The sequence below is a fragment of the Ixodes scapularis genome, unplaced genomic scaffold, assembly GCF_016920785.2.
Source record: "Ixodes scapularis isolate PalLabHiFi unplaced genomic scaffold, ASM1692078v2 PGA_scaffold9__187_contigs__length_104089568, whole genome shotgun sequence".
Lineage (NCBI taxonomy): Eukaryota > Metazoa > Arthropoda > Arachnida > Ixodida > Ixodidae > Ixodes > Ixodes scapularis.
Genome location: NW_024609884.1, coordinates 103177351 through 103194203, shown reverse-complemented (window position 1 = coordinate 103194203; position 16853 = coordinate 103177351). Strand labels below are relative to the sequence as shown.

General features: G+C 44.1%; 1 protein-coding gene across 1 annotated transcript; it reads left to right on the top strand.

Moving 5' to 3' along the window:
* Window positions 1–1072: 1072 nt before the first annotated feature.
* LOC121833819 lies at window positions 1073–2703 on the top strand (the record flags this gene model as incomplete). The annotated part of the gene is made up of 6 exons (XM_042287482.1): window positions 1073–1165; window positions 1257–1290; window positions 1339–1417; window positions 2295–2485; window positions 2568–2640; window positions 2676–2703. Coding segments are annotated over exons 2-6 (405 nt in total), but the record flags the coding sequence as incomplete, so codon positions are not given.
* Window positions 2704–16853: the final 14150 nt, after the last annotated feature.

Here is a 16853-nt window from a genome sequence, read left to right as displayed (position 1 = left end):
CACGGGCATGCGGTACCCCGCACCTCCACCAAAATGTCACGGATGGTGACCAATAAACAAGAAATAAACAGGAATAAATAAACGTTTAATGTGGCGAACTTGTGCCAAAATTAAAAGGATACAAAAGATAATAACAGAGCGTCGCGGGCATCGAAGTCGGCGTAGCAGCAGTGTTGAACGCTGGGGCGAAACTGACTCCGCTCACCTTGCGGAATCCCTTATGTACCCTCGTGGCTTTCTGGATCGTTCTGCGTAGAAGGTTCGGCGCGTGGAACATTCTAACCTCGAATCAGCCAAGACGGTTCTCGAATTCACCAGAACATCACATTACAGTGTCAACAAAAATGCGCCTCCGCGGCCAGGAATCGAACCCTGGCAACCGTGGAAAGCAAGCGCGATAACCCTTAGGCCACGCGCGCGCTGCCTACTTGGCCAGCTGCGCGCGCGGCAGTATTTCGTGATGTTTTTGCTGTTTCCGGCGCGCTTTCTGAGTCAGAACCGTGCGGTTTGGTTTGGACGGTGCCAAGTTCGGAGGGGCGAGCCATAGAGTAATCTACACAAGGGAAAGAGTGGCCACTCAAGCCGTTTCGCGGCCCAGCGTTTAGTTTTCTCACCGACCGCTAAGTGGTGCCAGTGTGCCAAAGAATGAAAATATTTCGTGAGGTTTGTTATAAATAAATACTCAAGTTTTAATTTTATTATATTTAAAATTGTTGCAAGCATCATAAACGGTGAAATAGTTTTTGTTTACTACGTTAAGAAGATCACGTGATGTACGGGCCAGTTCCGGTTCCTGCAGTTGCTCTGAGAAAGCGGCTGGAGTGGCTGGAGCGGGACGGACGAACGGACGGACGCGTGCGTGGACGGCGTGACCGCATGGTGCATGACACCTGTCAACGCGTTTTGTGTTGAGCACATGTGAGCACAGCGAGCAGAATGTGAGCACAACGTGGATATTGTCTGCGCCTAACAGGTTTCTTCAGAAGGTAAGACGTTTTCTCATTTCTTTGCTATTGCTTAGTCGCGAGCAAAACACAGCGTGCGCAGATAAGGGCAAGAGAAAAAAGCGAACTGTATCGTGTCCGTTTGTTTTACCCGTTATTTGCATGCTCAGAGGTCCAACAGACGCTGCGAAATAAACCTCAGACAGCAGCCGGCTTTTCCCGTGTGTGTTATTATTGCTACATGGGCTGCGCTATCGTAATAAGAGCTACGAATATTTGTGTTTATATCTTTCATTTTTTTTTCTTTCTCAGATGCCCTCCGGTTGCTACTACTGTAGCTACTGCTGTGAAAAAATTGTAAGGGTGCAGGCGAGCTGGTGGAAGTTAACCATATGTGTCGCATCGTGTAAAAACAACGGTAAAACGCACAAGAAACCCGGTACAAAGTTTTTCCGAATCGCACGTGACGCAAGGTAGGTTGGCGTGAGCTCCTTCTTGTCAATAGTTCCTTGGAACCATTTGCATACTTGAGCATATAAAAAAATCCCAATAATTTATTATTCTTCACAATATAATTAATTACTACAATGCGATTTTAAATCAAGCGCTAAAGTTGACTGGATGCCTTAACTGTAATGTGGGGATTTGGGCTAAGCGATCTCAGGTCAGTTATACTAATTTTAGTACTGCATTACCACTTTGTCTTTGAAGATAAAAACTGACAAATTAAACTTATAAGACAAAATTGTTAAGGAAAAGAAGCAGCCCTTGATTTGTCTCATACATAGCTTGAATGTATCGTCTTTAATGTGGCTCTAAATTGGGGTTATAATGGTGCTGCTTCATGGTGGGGTGAATTTTCGTGCTTTTTTTAATGTGGCTCTAAATTTGAGTTATAAAAGCGCTGCTTCATGGTGGGGTGAATATTGCTCTCTACTGATAATGTCTTTTCCTAAAGAAATGTGAATGTGCACCTGCTGTTAACTAGCTATAAAATGACCTGTTGTTGGGCGAGTTGGTGAACGTTAGAAATCATGTTTTTTGTGCGAAAGGACAAACACAAGGGTGGACAACAAGCACAAGCGCGCTTGTGCTTGTTGTACTCTCTTGTGTTCGCCCTCTCGCGCAAAAACCATGATTTCTTAGTTGACCTACTTCTGCACTACTCTAGAGCAGGAACCCATATTTGTCTGTGTGCATTGAAACATCCAAAGCAAACCTGCCAAATAAAAATATGTCCCCATCGCTTGCAAGCGGAGCCAAAATGTCGAAGAGAGGGTTGCAGATTGGCATCTGACATTTTGTTCCAAAGTGTACATTTAACACATTGAAAAACAATATATATTACAGGTCAAAATCTTGGCTCGACTATGCCAAGAGGTATGATCTTCTTGGAAAGTCTGCTTCGCAACACTATGCCACCTATCGCGTCTGCAGTGATCACTTCACTGCAAAAGATTTTATGGACCCAGGGCAAACAACCCTAGTGCGATCAGATGTGCCTACTGTTCGTCCTCCCATAAACTGGGCATCTGCAATAGGTGATTGTAATAATGTGTTTCCCTCATATACACAAAGGTATAAGTAACTTCTCTATGTAGGCTAATAAGCCCATTCTTCCAGGTCCCACTCAGGCAACCAGCTCATATGGCCCTTCACTCCAGTGCAGCTCCGTCGCAGCGAGCCGTTCTGTGCTTGCTAACAGGTTATCTCGTCATGGTGCACCTTTCCAGACCAGGCAGAGCCCGACAGACTGCAGAATTCACCACTTCCATGTAGCTCCGCAGTAATGCACTCTGCAGCACTCGGTAATGTAGAGTTATTTTAAAGCACCAGCCTGTGCCTAATATGCGCACTCTTCCAGACCCAAGTCAGGCAACCAGCTCTTCTGGTCTTTTCGCTGGCCACTGTGGTCCAGGTCAACACTGTAAGTGTCCCATTTTGCTTTCGCCACTTTTTAAAACATATTTGTGTGAACCTCTATAGCCAGTGGATAATACAATCTGTCCTAGAAGGATCAGTTTAAAGAATTCTAGGTCTCTTTATAAGCTATAGTCTTTGCTTCATGTGTGTGGCATACCGATCTAACCATTTTTATTACTAATGACTGGGGAGGTGTGGGAAACTGGAACACACATATCAAGAGGAGGTTTCAAGAGAATTCTTCATGGCTGTTTTGCGTTTTTCATGCTATTTCAGCCTTTCGAACTTGCAAGGTTATCAAGGATTTTGCGTGAAGACATTTAGTACCGAACATTTTACATGACTAGTAAAAGAATAACGTAATTGGTGGTCAGAAGTTTCACTGGCTTTGTCAGTGCTTAAATGGTAAAGCACAGGAAGAAAATTCAAGCTTCACTCCACACCTTACCTGGTATGCTACTGGTTAGTGGTGCTTGTACTGGTTAAATCGTATCGCACTTATTGCAACTGTTTTCAATCTCACTGACTTGTTGCCATTTTTATAGCTGGTCCAAACCATCCTGCACCTGTTTTCCGCAAACTCACGAAAAGGCCCGAGGACGTTATCAAGCGACTCCAGGCGAGAATTTCCAGCTACAGAAAGGCGATAGCCAGACTGCGGAAACAGCAGCTGAAGACGCCTCAGACAGCTTCTCAAGCTCTGGAAATAATTCGGCCTCATGTTTCTGAAGAGGTATTTCACCTCATATCATCGCATGTAAAGAATAGGTCGAAGGGCAAGGGGAAGCGATTTTTACTGTGGCTGAAGAAATTTGCGCTCCATCTGAATTTGCATGGACCGCGGGCATACCGATTTGTGTCTTCAGTGTTCACGCTACCATCTCGGCGTTCACTACGAAGGTGGCTAGCCAATGTCAAAATGACGCCAGGTATCATTCCAGGCATCATGTCATCGATTGTCAAAAACAAAGTCATGGAATGAACGCGACCGCATTTGTACCTTAGTTTTTGACGAGATGATGTTGAAAAAGAACTTGTCATACGATGTGGCGCAGGATGTTGTCCTCGGATTTGCAGATGATGGTGTTCAGCGAACTTCCAGTATTGATGACAGAGCCCAGGTTTTCCTCCTCTCTGGAGTTTCTCGGAGGTGGGTGCAACCTGTAGCATATACTATTGGGCATACGTCAACACCATCCTGTGTAACTCGTAACCTGCTTATGCCACTGATTGAGCAGCTGAAGGACATTGGCATTACAATCAAAGCAGTGGTCTGTGACCAGGGTGTCTCCAACGTAAGTTTGGCGCACCAACTTGGAGTGTCTGTTGAGCAGCCATTCTTCAAAGTAAAAAATGCAAGTGTCTATTTTATTTTTGATGTCCCGCACCTAATAAAGATCACCCGTAACAACCTGCAAGCTTACAAGCTTCACATCGGGAGTGAAAATGTAGACTGGAACTACATTGTGCAACTTTACCACTCCACGCACGAGATGCGACTACGATTAGCCCCGAAGGTGACAGACCGGCATATTTACCAGAAACCTTTCAGTAACATGAAGGCGAAACGTGCGACTCAGTTCATCAGTATGCGTTGCACTTTTAGCTCTTGTGTATGCCAGACAGCTCCCTGAGGCGGCCATTTCCACGGCATACTTTTGTGACCGCATGGACAAACGTTTTGACTGTCTTAACAGCTCGAGACAAAAAGAATCTGAACAAAAGTTACGCTATGCGATTAGAAAGGGCGACACTGAAATCGTTGATTTCCTTTGCAACCAACTTCCATGGGTGGCAGCCTGGAAGTTTGAGGGTAGACGGCAGCCACAAACAGTCACTGGGTGGCAGGTTACTATCAGGGCCGTCCTCATGGTCTGGGAGGATATTTCTGAGAAATATAACTTCAGCTTTCTTTTGACACGGCGACTGCAGCAAGATGCCGAAAATATTTTCGGGCAGATGAGGCAACAACACGGCTGCAACACCAATCCTAATGTGTATCAGTTTACTTGTGGACTGAAGCACATTGGGATTAGGAAGCTCCTAAAGCTCTCGAAAAAGGAAAATGTTGAAGATGGCAACACTAACCTCCTTCAGGAGATGACCCCGTTTTCACTAGAGACAACCTTAATCGCTGATGCCGTGGAATGTGCCCCCGTGGACGACTTCCCTCCATTGGACGATATTTCTGAACTCGCATCAAGTAAAGGCTCTAACATAATAGACGACTCTGCCACCTATTATGTTGCAGGATTTCTAATCAAGCTGTTCCTGGAAAAAAGTTCACAGGGTTGTCTCTGTTCTGGGTCACTGAGGAAAGGGTCTGACAACTTGAACTGGCCCCACCAGAATTTTACAATGCTTAAAGCCTTCCATATTCCAAGAAAGATGTTCGGCAACTTAACTGTGCCATCGGAGGCTACTTTCACTTACATTCAGGGCCTGGAATCTCACTTTATGTGTGTTATAGAAAGCGTAGCACAGCTGCGCAATGTCTGTGATGTTTTTTATCACCATCTGGTCGCGTATTGGTTTTTTTGCATTTATGCTCCGAGGAGTGTCAGCGGAGGTTTTTGAAGATGTTTTGCAGGGTGCGGTTGTGCTGGCATGTGCGCTTTATTAATCGAAACTTGGAAACATTTCGGTTGCATTCCTCTGTTCCTGGCGCTCAACTCGACAAGTTCGAAGCTTAGTATGGTATGGTGTTTCAGGCGCCTATAAAAGAACGATCTTTAATTGGGTTGTGCAGTTTGCATGCCGATTATATTTCTGGCTTTCTTTCAACTTTATAATGCAGGACATAGTTTTTTTATATACGGGATGAGGACGTTTTGTAGCAAAGTGATCTTTGATGGGTGCGTGCGTGGAGTATATGCCGAACATGTCCGACATGTTAATGTTTTAATCAATGTGCCCTGTATATTGACCAAATGTTGTGTCTGTTACTGTTACTTTGGTAACAGAATATTTGTATATTTAGAAAAAATCTGTTACTTTGGTAACAGATTTTTTGTATATTTTTATTACCTAACACTGTTAGGTGGTTTGACCTTAGCTGCCTGTTCTTGCTGTAATTTTCCACATGCCCTGTACTAGCATTGCTATATTTTCTGCTGTACACTCATTGTGTTGAATATGGATGGGAATGTTGAATATTCCCTGGGTCTGTATGAGGTCCTTTTTGTTAGCCTACAAGAAGTGTTAGGCTACTCCAAATAGTGTACTGTATATTGACATTGAATCTGCTTCTTTGAATTCTGTGCAGTCTAGGCTGTGCTCTAATAGCGTAAACGAATTAATCTTCGCGTGGACCTAACTTTCGCAAATATCGCGATTTGATCAAGTTCACAAGAAATTGGTAACGTGAATAAGTTGCCCTATGGATATGAATACATGCAATGTCACTCACGGTGGTGAAAGTTTATGCCCGCGAAATATTCCCGAAACTGGCACATCGCTAAATGTCGAGCTCGCAACAATAAGTCGCTTACAGTACTTGTTAATGACAGCTATGGCCACATGTCCACATTACTGAAACTGCTCAGCATTGTGACAACCAATGATTAATTCAATCAAACCGTTTAGCATCACTGGAAAGTTCTGGTTTGGAGTGTTGGTAAATGTGGGACTCTTGTAGCGTTACTGCTTTATATGAATGTGTGTGCCCTCATGAAGAATACTTCGCGATTCTGAATTGTTCAAGCGTTCAATTGACCTCAAAATAAATCATTCTGAAGCACTTTTTGTTGTTGCCTGAAAATACTTCGTAAACACGTAAACAAACGGAAGCAGTATGACAAGAATAGATATCTTAATATTTCACAGTAGTAAAGACAATAATTTCTGCTCTTTCGTGGTGTGAAACCTCTAATCAGAAGCACTTGTGCCATCAAGAGAAGCCGCGCGACAGCAAGCTCGGCAAAAAAAGCGCCGGAAACGAAACCGAAACTGAAACCACCGGAACCGGAATGAAGAGTAAGCTTTTCTCATCGACCGTTTGGCGCGCTAGTTGTTATACGGGACGCTGGGGCCTACGGCAGTGTCCGCTCTTTACCTTGTGTAGATTACTCTATGGGCGAGCGCGCACTGGCGCACGCAGGCACGAGCGCCCTCTGGCGGTGAAATGACGACCATTCGAAATGCAGCTTTGGTCCCGAGCGAGTGTCCAATGAAAATTAATCGGTGGGATCGTCGCGCTGGTTGCGCCGTCGGCGCCGTCCCCGTCTTCAATCCTTTGCTTTCGTGATGGCGTTTCGTGAGGATCCCAAGTACGAAGCTGGGATTGCTGAGCTAATGAACCTTTGTGTGGTAAGGTAGTACGTCAGCAATGCAAGAACCGTCAACATGACTCGGCTGACTGTTTTTACGGCTGCTTGTGAGCAGTACTTGAGTATCAGCACGAAGCAGCGAAAGGCAATCTGCACGCTGTTGAGGTCTAGAATGACGATCGGCGAGTACGCCACCACTGTGCGACAGATGTACCAGGACCCCGACGGCCGGGACTTCTTCGAGTCCTTCCGTATGTCAAGGGCCAGGTAAGTTATGCTAACTTTTATTTGGTATGTTTAGTATATTTTTCATCATGTGCACCACCGCATAAATATTAACGTGAAGCGTGCACCATCTCAGTGAAATAAGGCACTGTACTTTCGCGAGACGGCAAATTCACAAGGTTTATACGTCTAAACGTCTGGCTGACTACATGAAGGTACTTTGCTTCCCATTGCCCCCGCTCTCGCGACCGCGTGCGAGACAAGAACAAGTGTTGTCTTTGCCTTTAGCGGTGTGTACTACCACTATTACGTGGGTTTAAAGGCTGCTTGCACGTAAACACCTCAGGTATACTCGCTACACTAGCTGTGTGGTGTTCTCTTTTCACTGCATAGCACCAGCTGGCCGAGGCACTGTGCTTCATGGTTTGGCTCGTTACCGAAAGCGTTGAGGGTGTTCCTCGCTCACAGCTGTGTTGAGCCACATGGCATGCTTGCTTTTCTAACCGCATGTCTTGGTTGTGGGTCTGGGGGTGCTTGCAGGTAAGTCAGGTATAATGTTTGTTTTGCACGCGTGTAAAGAGATTGCGAGCTTCCCTGTGAGTATCGGGTTGACAGTTTCATATCAGTTTTTTTTCTTTGTGTTCATTCCTTATCTCGCCGAGGCACTCTGCTATTCGGAGATTCATGTGCTGCAGCGCGACAGGGATCTTACTCGACCACAGCTGTATCGGGCCTGAGGTTTGCTTTAAAATGCATGCGCTCATGTTCCCTGACAATGTCTAGGCACTTCAGTTGCAGCCGTTTCTTGGTAGCAGCATGGGTTTAGTCAGCTTGGGTTACTCTTGCGAGCAGCCGAGTAAGAGAACTGAGCACTTCGTCGACTGCTCAGTTCCGTATTGTGTGTCTAATGCTTGCCTCTCTGTTTCTTTTTATTGTATTTTGCAGGTACGGGCCTGGGGATCTCGGCAGAGCCTGACTGCTAGAGAATGCGTCTGCCGATTGGTGGATAGGAGTTGTTTATCATAATGGAGATCCATCTTTATCGAGCATCATTGGTGTACACACTGTGGCCAAGAATTTGTTGCCTTGACTAAAAGTTAGCAGTGCGAGAAATGTTATTCGCACAACAAATGAACCGGAACTCCATTTTGGTAGACTTGACGCTTGCACCCGCAAACCAACAGGCATGCAGGTTCTGCTAAAAGTCTTGCCGGGACGTCATTGTGCTCCCCCCCCCCCCCCCCCTCCATTCCCCAAGACCAGCACGGAATAAAGACATTTCCATACAGTTACTTTCTGGTTCGTTTACCTTGCCTTGCCGTTTGGGTGCATGTAATGATGGAAGTGCCAGCATTTCTTGGAGTCTAGAAAGACTGCAGAGTGCACACAAACTTGTCCTGGTGCAGCCGACGTGCAGCTCTATTCGGTATAAAATAGGTTGATGCGTGATTAAGATGAGCGAAGTGTGTTGCTATGTTTAAATTGTAGGCAGATTTTATATTTCAATGACATTGAGCTGAAACATTGCGCTTTCAATGTAATAAATGGTAAAAAGTTTGTACCTCTCTAACTTCTGTGTTTTGTGTCTTAACTTAAAGGCTCCTAAAAGGTTTGTAGCATCCCCACATAAAAGATGTTATAATTTCTGTGGTTCCACCACTATGCAGATTGTTCTGCAAAGGTAGTGCACAGTAAAAGCGATGTTATGTAGATCTTGGCATATTCCAGGTAATTTGGACACTTTTCTTTAATGGTTTCAACTATAAAGTTTCCGAGACATGGGAGGCAGTTTCATGAGTGGGCATCTCGAAAACGGATATGATTGGCCTTTAAAAAGGCTGTTTGAGAAGCGTTTGCCAGTGCTGTCAGAGTAGTTGACTATGAATGATAAGTAACATTACCATCATAGAGGACGTGCGACACAAGGCTTGCAGAACAATCTACAGCCACCGGGCTGCCATGTACTGTCCAGCAGTCTTTGTGTATCAAATCCTCTAAGCTAATATTGTTACAATCCTTTCCCAGTCACCCTATCGGGCAGGTCCGGCACCGCAAAATCGGGTTGTTGGCGGGCAGTCGATGTCTTGTTGACTGCAGGAAGAGAAGAGAGGGTGTGGGATGTCACTCAAGAGGAAATGTGTTCCTTTATAATGGCCGAGTCCCACTAGAGCGACATGCAGAGACAAAAGACAGCGGCAAGCCTCAAACCAGAGTCTTTCGCGATTTGACAGATTTTGTATGATAAAGGAGGCTATGCTCAAACACGAGCATCATGCACGCGAGGGTATCTTCAGCAAGCTTGCAATCGCTCGTGCTTACTTCACGAGCACCGAACGACTAAACGCCTGCCAAAGGTGCCATCGCGTGCATGCTGCATGGGTTTGAAGCTTGTGGCTGTCCTTTGTTTCTGTCTGTCGCTCTAGTGGGACACGGGCATAAGTAGGGTTTCATGTCTTCAGAGCTTAGTAGTTTTTGGAAAATTCACGTCTTGGCTTACTTAGCTTTTCAACTGTCCCAGAAAGAGATCCAAGATTTGTACTCAGCAGAAATCAGCAAAATAATTCCCCTTTTCTTTAGCTGGTCGATATTTTAAAAGGGAAGCCAGAGATCTTATTTTGGGAAGTCAGAGTCTGTGTTGAGTTGTCTTGAAAAAAAAAATGTCACCCAGTGGTTTTATTTTTGGTCATGTATAACCTTCCCTATGGGAATTTATTGAAGAAATACAATCTGACGGATCTTTACCGGCTACTAATTTTTTTTATTTTTTCGAGTTTGTCTGAAAACACGGAATCCTTCTTTAACCAGTAGGGACACTTTGTCATTACTAATGTACTCAATGAATTCATGGTGCTGACTATGGTTTCAATACTTCATTAAATCATTTCCTTAGACAAGCATTCAAAAGAAACCACGGGTGAGGTGGCCTAGCATGGTGTTCACCAAATAAACAATCTAATCTCGAAGACTGCATAAACGTTATGGCTTTCTGGAATCCGAAATACACTATGTGCAATTATTAAGGCCAAAACCTTATGTGTTTCATCGTTCGGTCCTTGAGAAAAAAACATGTCGACAATACGAACGGTACCAAAACGTTTATGTGACATCTGCAAATATTAATATTCCTCCGCAAAAGGCTTTTAGCCCACGTCTCTCGGCTGGCATCGAACCAGCAACCTTTCATTCAGTAGTTCAACGCAGTACCGCCACAAGCGGAGGGGCACCGCCACATCCGTAATTCATGTGTCTGTCTTTAATGCATCGGTGCTTGGGCTTTCGCCTTCAAGTCGTCTTGGGGATAACATAAGAGACATTGCGTTTTTTTTCTCGGAGCTAAATGCAGTTTCGCACAGCTTACCATGGTTATTGGTGGCGGATGAAGTCCAGGAAATTGTGGCCTCTTGTCCTGCAGTGGCTGCGCGATCGTGCAGGGGCTGCACGAGTGGATCTGTGGTAGCTCCAGGCAGTGTCTGACACAAATCCACTGTGCTCTGAGCTTCTTCCTGACCTGGAGCTTGATGAGCTTGCTCATCTTGCGGACCCCAAAGATACGGCGGACGTGATACCCATCTGCCGTGGAGTATTCCCTCTTTGGGCCCTTTTCTCGATTCAGGAAGACGGGCTGCATGAAACAAACATGAATAATTATCCCATTAGAAATAGCAAATTTGACAAGGTGTAAATACCCTTTTCAATCAAGCATGTATAATCCTATCTGAAACAGAACAGACATACAACAGGTGATCCCCATTAAGAGGGATTTGCGAGCCGCACTTGGACCAGCAAAGAGCCGCATGCGGCTCGCGAGCCGCGGTTTGGCCACCCCTGGTATATACCATAGAATACCGGGCACCCACCCATACCACATTAAGCGTCCATACCCAAATTTGTAAGATATGAGAAAATATGCACAGTACATTGATATGTAGAACTGATGACTGGACAAGCGCCCATCCCCTATTTTTTATGATTATCTCAAAATTTTGAGTGGGCGCTTGGCCGGCATTTTACGGTATGCGTCATTGTGTACGAAAAGGAAAGCAGATTGCCCACACAAGTCGGCAGTCCGTACACTGTACATGTACTCATAATCGAGGGCGAGTTAAGAACAACTTTAGATGGTTGGGAGTTTCTGCGGGGCGACTAGCGCAGGCGGAGCTCAACTCTTGTTAATTTTTTTTTTCACCTACAGAAACTTGAGGGAATTAAATGACACTCCAATGTGGCTCGTGGATGGAACATTTAAGACTGTGTTGCTGCCCTTCAGACAGTTATACACAATTCACGGTAATCTTCATGGCCATGTGTTCCCTTTTGTTTACTGCCTCGTGACTCGACAAACACAGATGGCGTGCGAGGCACTCTTTGAAGAAGTATTGAACTGTGCTGCAGATCTTGGACTTACACTAAATCTGAAAACCATGAGTACAGATTTCGAATTGGCAGCAATGAACCTGTATTCAGTCGTTGCTCCCGTTGTCGGATGTGCACAGTTCATGTTCCACTTGTGCCAATCAGTATGGAGGAGTGCAGCACATAGAACTGGTAGTGCTTTACAAAAATTATGTCGATGGCTTCGCCACCAAGGTGACGCAGCTTGCAGCCTTTTCGTTCTTGGCCGCCAAAGAAGTATGAGATGCCTATGCGTCTTTGAAACCACTCTTCCCGCAAGAAGCTTCCGATCTGCTGCGATGGTGGGAAAACAACTACCAGTTTGGAAAATCATGCCGCCGTGTTGGCCGTGCCCTGATTAGGAGTAATCTGTGACACTGTTCCAGATTTTCTTTTTATCGTTCGCAGATATGTTATGCTATAAATCGAGACACAACGGTTCCCCGCGTTTCGCCATTTTGACTTTTTGTCTCTGTATTCCTATATGAGGCATACCCCAGTTAGGGTACGCCTGACGTAGAATAATTTCAGCATTGCGATAATTCGGAATTCGCGGCATTTGGAATGCTTCCTGTAAAAGGAGCTCACACTCTTGCTTATACTTGCATCCACTTTCTTGTGTAGAACTCAATCATTATAAATAGTTTACTTAGGAGACACCAGCTGAACAACCTAAGCAGACAAATGTACGAAGGACGCGAGAGAAGCATTCAACCGCTGGACTACCAACTGAAATTTAATGAAACACTTCATCTTCATCGACAGGCTAGGATCAATCATACCTAGCTTGCTTCACTTCTTCCTCTTTTTCCTCATTTTTAAACTAAGACATCCTCCTCGTCTGTCTACTTGCGCGCGGTACTTCCCCTCGCAAGAACGTTCTCTCTTAGTTTAAAAATGAGGAAAAAGAGGAACAAGTGAAGCAAGCTAGGTATGATTGATTTTAGCCTGTCGATGAAGATGAAATGTTTCATTAAATTTCAGTTGGTAGTCCAGCGGTTGAATGCTTCTCTCTCGTCCCTCTTACATTTGTGTGCTTGGGTTGTTCAGCTGGTGTCTCCTAAATATGTGTAACCAACGTGCTCAAATCTTTCCGGTGGTTAGTTTCCTTATAAATAGGCCCATCGATGTGCCACAAGACACGACACTTCATAACAAGAATAATATCTATTTAGACTGCAGGACATCATAAAAAGACAAGTGGACCTCACCCAATTCTACTGGATTTCGGATAAAATGCACAACTTACATGCGGGTTGATGAGGACGACGTCAGCCATCTGCCGCACGTTTTTTTTTTTTTTTTGCCTCCTCTCCGCTCGCCAGCAGGCGGTTCAGCAGTAGTCTGCGGCCCTTGGCTTCGCGGTCTACCCAGCACCTTGGCAGCAACTTGAACACCAAAATGCTGCAAAATACACACAAAAAGAAACAAAGAAAAGCGAGCATTAGACACAATACGAAACTGAGCAGTCGACAGAGTGATCAGTTCTCTTACTCGGTTACTCGGCAAGAGTAACCCAAGCTTTTTTTTTTTTGTAAACCCATGCTGCTACCAAAAACGCCTGCTACTGAAGTGCCTAGACATTGTCAGGGAACATGAGCGCATGCATTTTAAGGCAAACACTCGGGCCCAATACAGATGTGAACAATGAAGATCCATATCGTGCTGCAGCACACGAACCTCTGAAGAGCACAGTGCTTCAGCCAGATGAGGATCTGGAGGGCGGTCTGAAAACCTCAGGCTAGCAGCGGCTGCTCTCAGGACCTGCTCCACTCGTGTGTTTCCACCATCCACGGACCTTTCGCTTTACTGCCGGACAGTGTTGTACGCGTTCCTCGTTCCTTCTGATCTTTGGAACGCGTTCCCGTTACAAGTTACATCTGTGAAAAAGGAACTCGTTCCCGTTACAGTTTAAAAAATGGAACGTGTCGTTACATATACGTTACATTTGTATTTTGCTAATTACTATATTTAGTTTCTTCAAGCAGAGTTTTTTTTTTTAATCGGTCCCATTAATAGTCAACATACGAGTTTGTATGTCGTTATGGAAGGGCAACAGGAGAAGAAAACAAGCGGAAGCAGGGTTTCATTTGTTGATATATTCAAGTTAAAAATCTCAGCTTTCAACCAAACTTATGTTTGTAGTGGACGATTCAGACGGGCCGAATGTACTTTTACCCAACATTGTACGAGAGTTTTACAGCAACCTCACACGTTTGAATTGAGCGAAGTCCCTTGTTCGAACTTAAAAACAGTTGCTTCTCGATGTTGCTGTCCGTAAGACGAGCAAGTCGATGAGAGGATAGGGCTTTTGGAAAGATTCCGAGTCAAGAGGTCCAACGAGTCAAAAGATCCAGTATTGGACCTTTTCACTCGTTGGATCTTTTGACTCGTTGGATCTCTTGACCAGAAGCGTTTTGGAAGGTCAGTCTTAAAAACTACAAGTACTTCTTTGTAAAGTTGGCTTTGTTGTTGTTCATTTTGGAGGTGAGGGGGACAAGAGAAGAAATATATATATATATTTTTAATCTTTTATGTGACCAATGTTCGGGACACAAGGGTGCGTTCGATGTCTGGCAGTCTGTGATCTTGTAACTGTAGGTCTCGTAATGGAAGCTCACAAGTGGCTGTAGTCGGCCTTAGCTTTCTGGGTGCATGATGATTCGTGGAACCAAAGAAAGTAGCTGAGCTTGAAACAACCCTCTTTCTTTGTCTTTTCCTACGACTAAAAGCCTTGATTTTTGTACCGCAGTTTCGGGCACTGAAAAAAGAATCAATGTCCACCAGCTCTTCTGCACCCGATAGTGTTAGCAAGCGAGGACCACACAAAGGAATCCACAATATTAGTAGCCAAAAAGGTAACGAGATCCTGCACTTCGTAGAGATATTGTTTTGATACTTTCAAAATTCCCAGTTCAAAACAAAATAAAATTTACCCCACTGGACGAAAAAAAGGAACGCCGTAACTCTTTCCGTTCCAGTAAAAATGTAACGCGTTCCCGTTCCAGGTCCAGCGATGCAAAATGGAACGGCGGCGTTCCTTCGTTCCTCCTAAAAGGAACGCGTTCCAGGAACGCCGTTCCTTGGAACGCCGTTCCGTAAAACACTGCTGCCCGAACACCAGCAGGCCGAGGCACATGTCGGGTGCAGCAGGGGTCTCGGTCACTTCCTCCACATCCGCAGGGGTTTGCCTTGGTGGATGCGCACTCTCTGCTCCAAGCTGTGCAGCCAAGAAATCAGGCGAGACCTCGAAGGGTGATGTTGGGTCCTGGAAATGCATTTGCCACTGTCAATATAAGCTAAGCAGTCTAGATCAGGGCTCAGCAACCCTTTGAAGCAGCTGGCCGAGGCGACGCGAAGGGAATGTGGGGTTGGGCAAGACGGGAAACAGGTGTGTGTGTGTGTCTGTGGGGGTATGCTGACACACGCTTAAAAGTATCTGCAATTATGAAGAAAAGGCTATTTAAGCCTAAATGCTTTAGCACTGCGTTGATTTCTGAAGCTTAGCCTAGAGAACACTTGACCACCTTCTCAATACACAATTTTATTTCAATATTGCTCGCCAAGATGCAAGCATGCAAGTTTAATGTACTGATTAAAAGTCACGCAGAGGTGTAGAGCTCTTTATCCGTCTTTGTCATTTGCAAAAGCATGTGTGACTATGTGTGCTTCATCCTCGAAAACATTCGTTTACACAGCGAGCGGCAGTGTACTCTTTAGATTTGAAAACCCCAACATAGGAAGCCAATGTGAAAATTAACTGAACGAGTCCTCTTACTCGTCATCAAAAAACACTGCGAACGAGAATCCACTTAAAGATGAGCAAGCCCCACTGGATAAATATCTTGAACTTGCCAGAAGTCTGTCTGATTTAATTTCTGAAAGACACAGATGTTGCTCGAATCCTCCTCCCTCAAATTACGCAATACTCCAAGTTTGAAGAGTTTTTGTTACCGGTGTCTTTGCAACAAGAAAACTGAGTGATTAGTCTCATCACAATCCGTTTGAAAATAACTTTGCTAAACAGTTAAATCAATGGCCCGGCCAGCCAATGACTGTCAGACCGAAGCATGCGCCAGTATAGTGACCGAGGTTAATAATAATAATAATTCCTTTATTTTTCCAACAAAAAGTTGAAAGGTGACTAAGGAAAAAAGCTGTAAAAACAGCTTGTCTGGCCCCTAGCCACCCCAAACAAGCAGTCGCAAGGCAGGCACCAGAGAAATTATACAATGAAACTTTTTAAATTCATAAACAAAAATGAAAAATCATCACACAAAAGAAACAGCGTTTTACAGAGCAATAACACATTGAATCAACAAACACACACTGCATTCTAACTAAGCGCAATATAATTAGTGCTCATTGTTGATAATGAAGTTTGAAATAAAATATCCCCTTAAAATGCTCGCCGATGTACTGTTCATATCTACATCTTTGCCTAGTCAGCTGATTAATGATATTTGGTAAAGTATATGCGATAGTTTGATTGCCGTAATTAGTTCTAGAAAATGGTACTTCCCAGGGTTCCTTAGTCCGTGTTGGATACGTTTTTTTGTTTTAGGTTCGCTAGATTTTCTAGGTGACGCTGGGGTAGATTTTTTTCCATAATATATTTTCCACATATGCGATATTTATATAAATCAAACACTTTTATTATACCGAGTTGACCAAAAACATCACTAACTGGATATTCAATGTCAACATTACATATACTTCTTAGTATCTTTTTTTGCAACTTGTATATTTTTTGAAGGTTGGTATAGGTTGTCGTGCCCCATATGAGATGACCATAGTTTAAATGTGAATAGAATAATGAATTGTATAAAATTAACTTTGTTCTGAGTGGTAAGATGTGTTTATTACGATATACAAGACCAACTATACTAGATAGCTTAGATATAATATAGTTGATATGGTCATCCCATGATAGGTTTTTTTCAAAAACGACACCTAATGTTTTAAACTTGGGAACAATTTCAATTGGAGTAGAATTTAAAAAAAATTTCTTAGTAATATTGACACGCCTATTTTTTGGTCGAAACAAGACTGCCTTCGTTTTATTCGCATTTATTTTTAAAGCATTATGTTTACTCCAAAT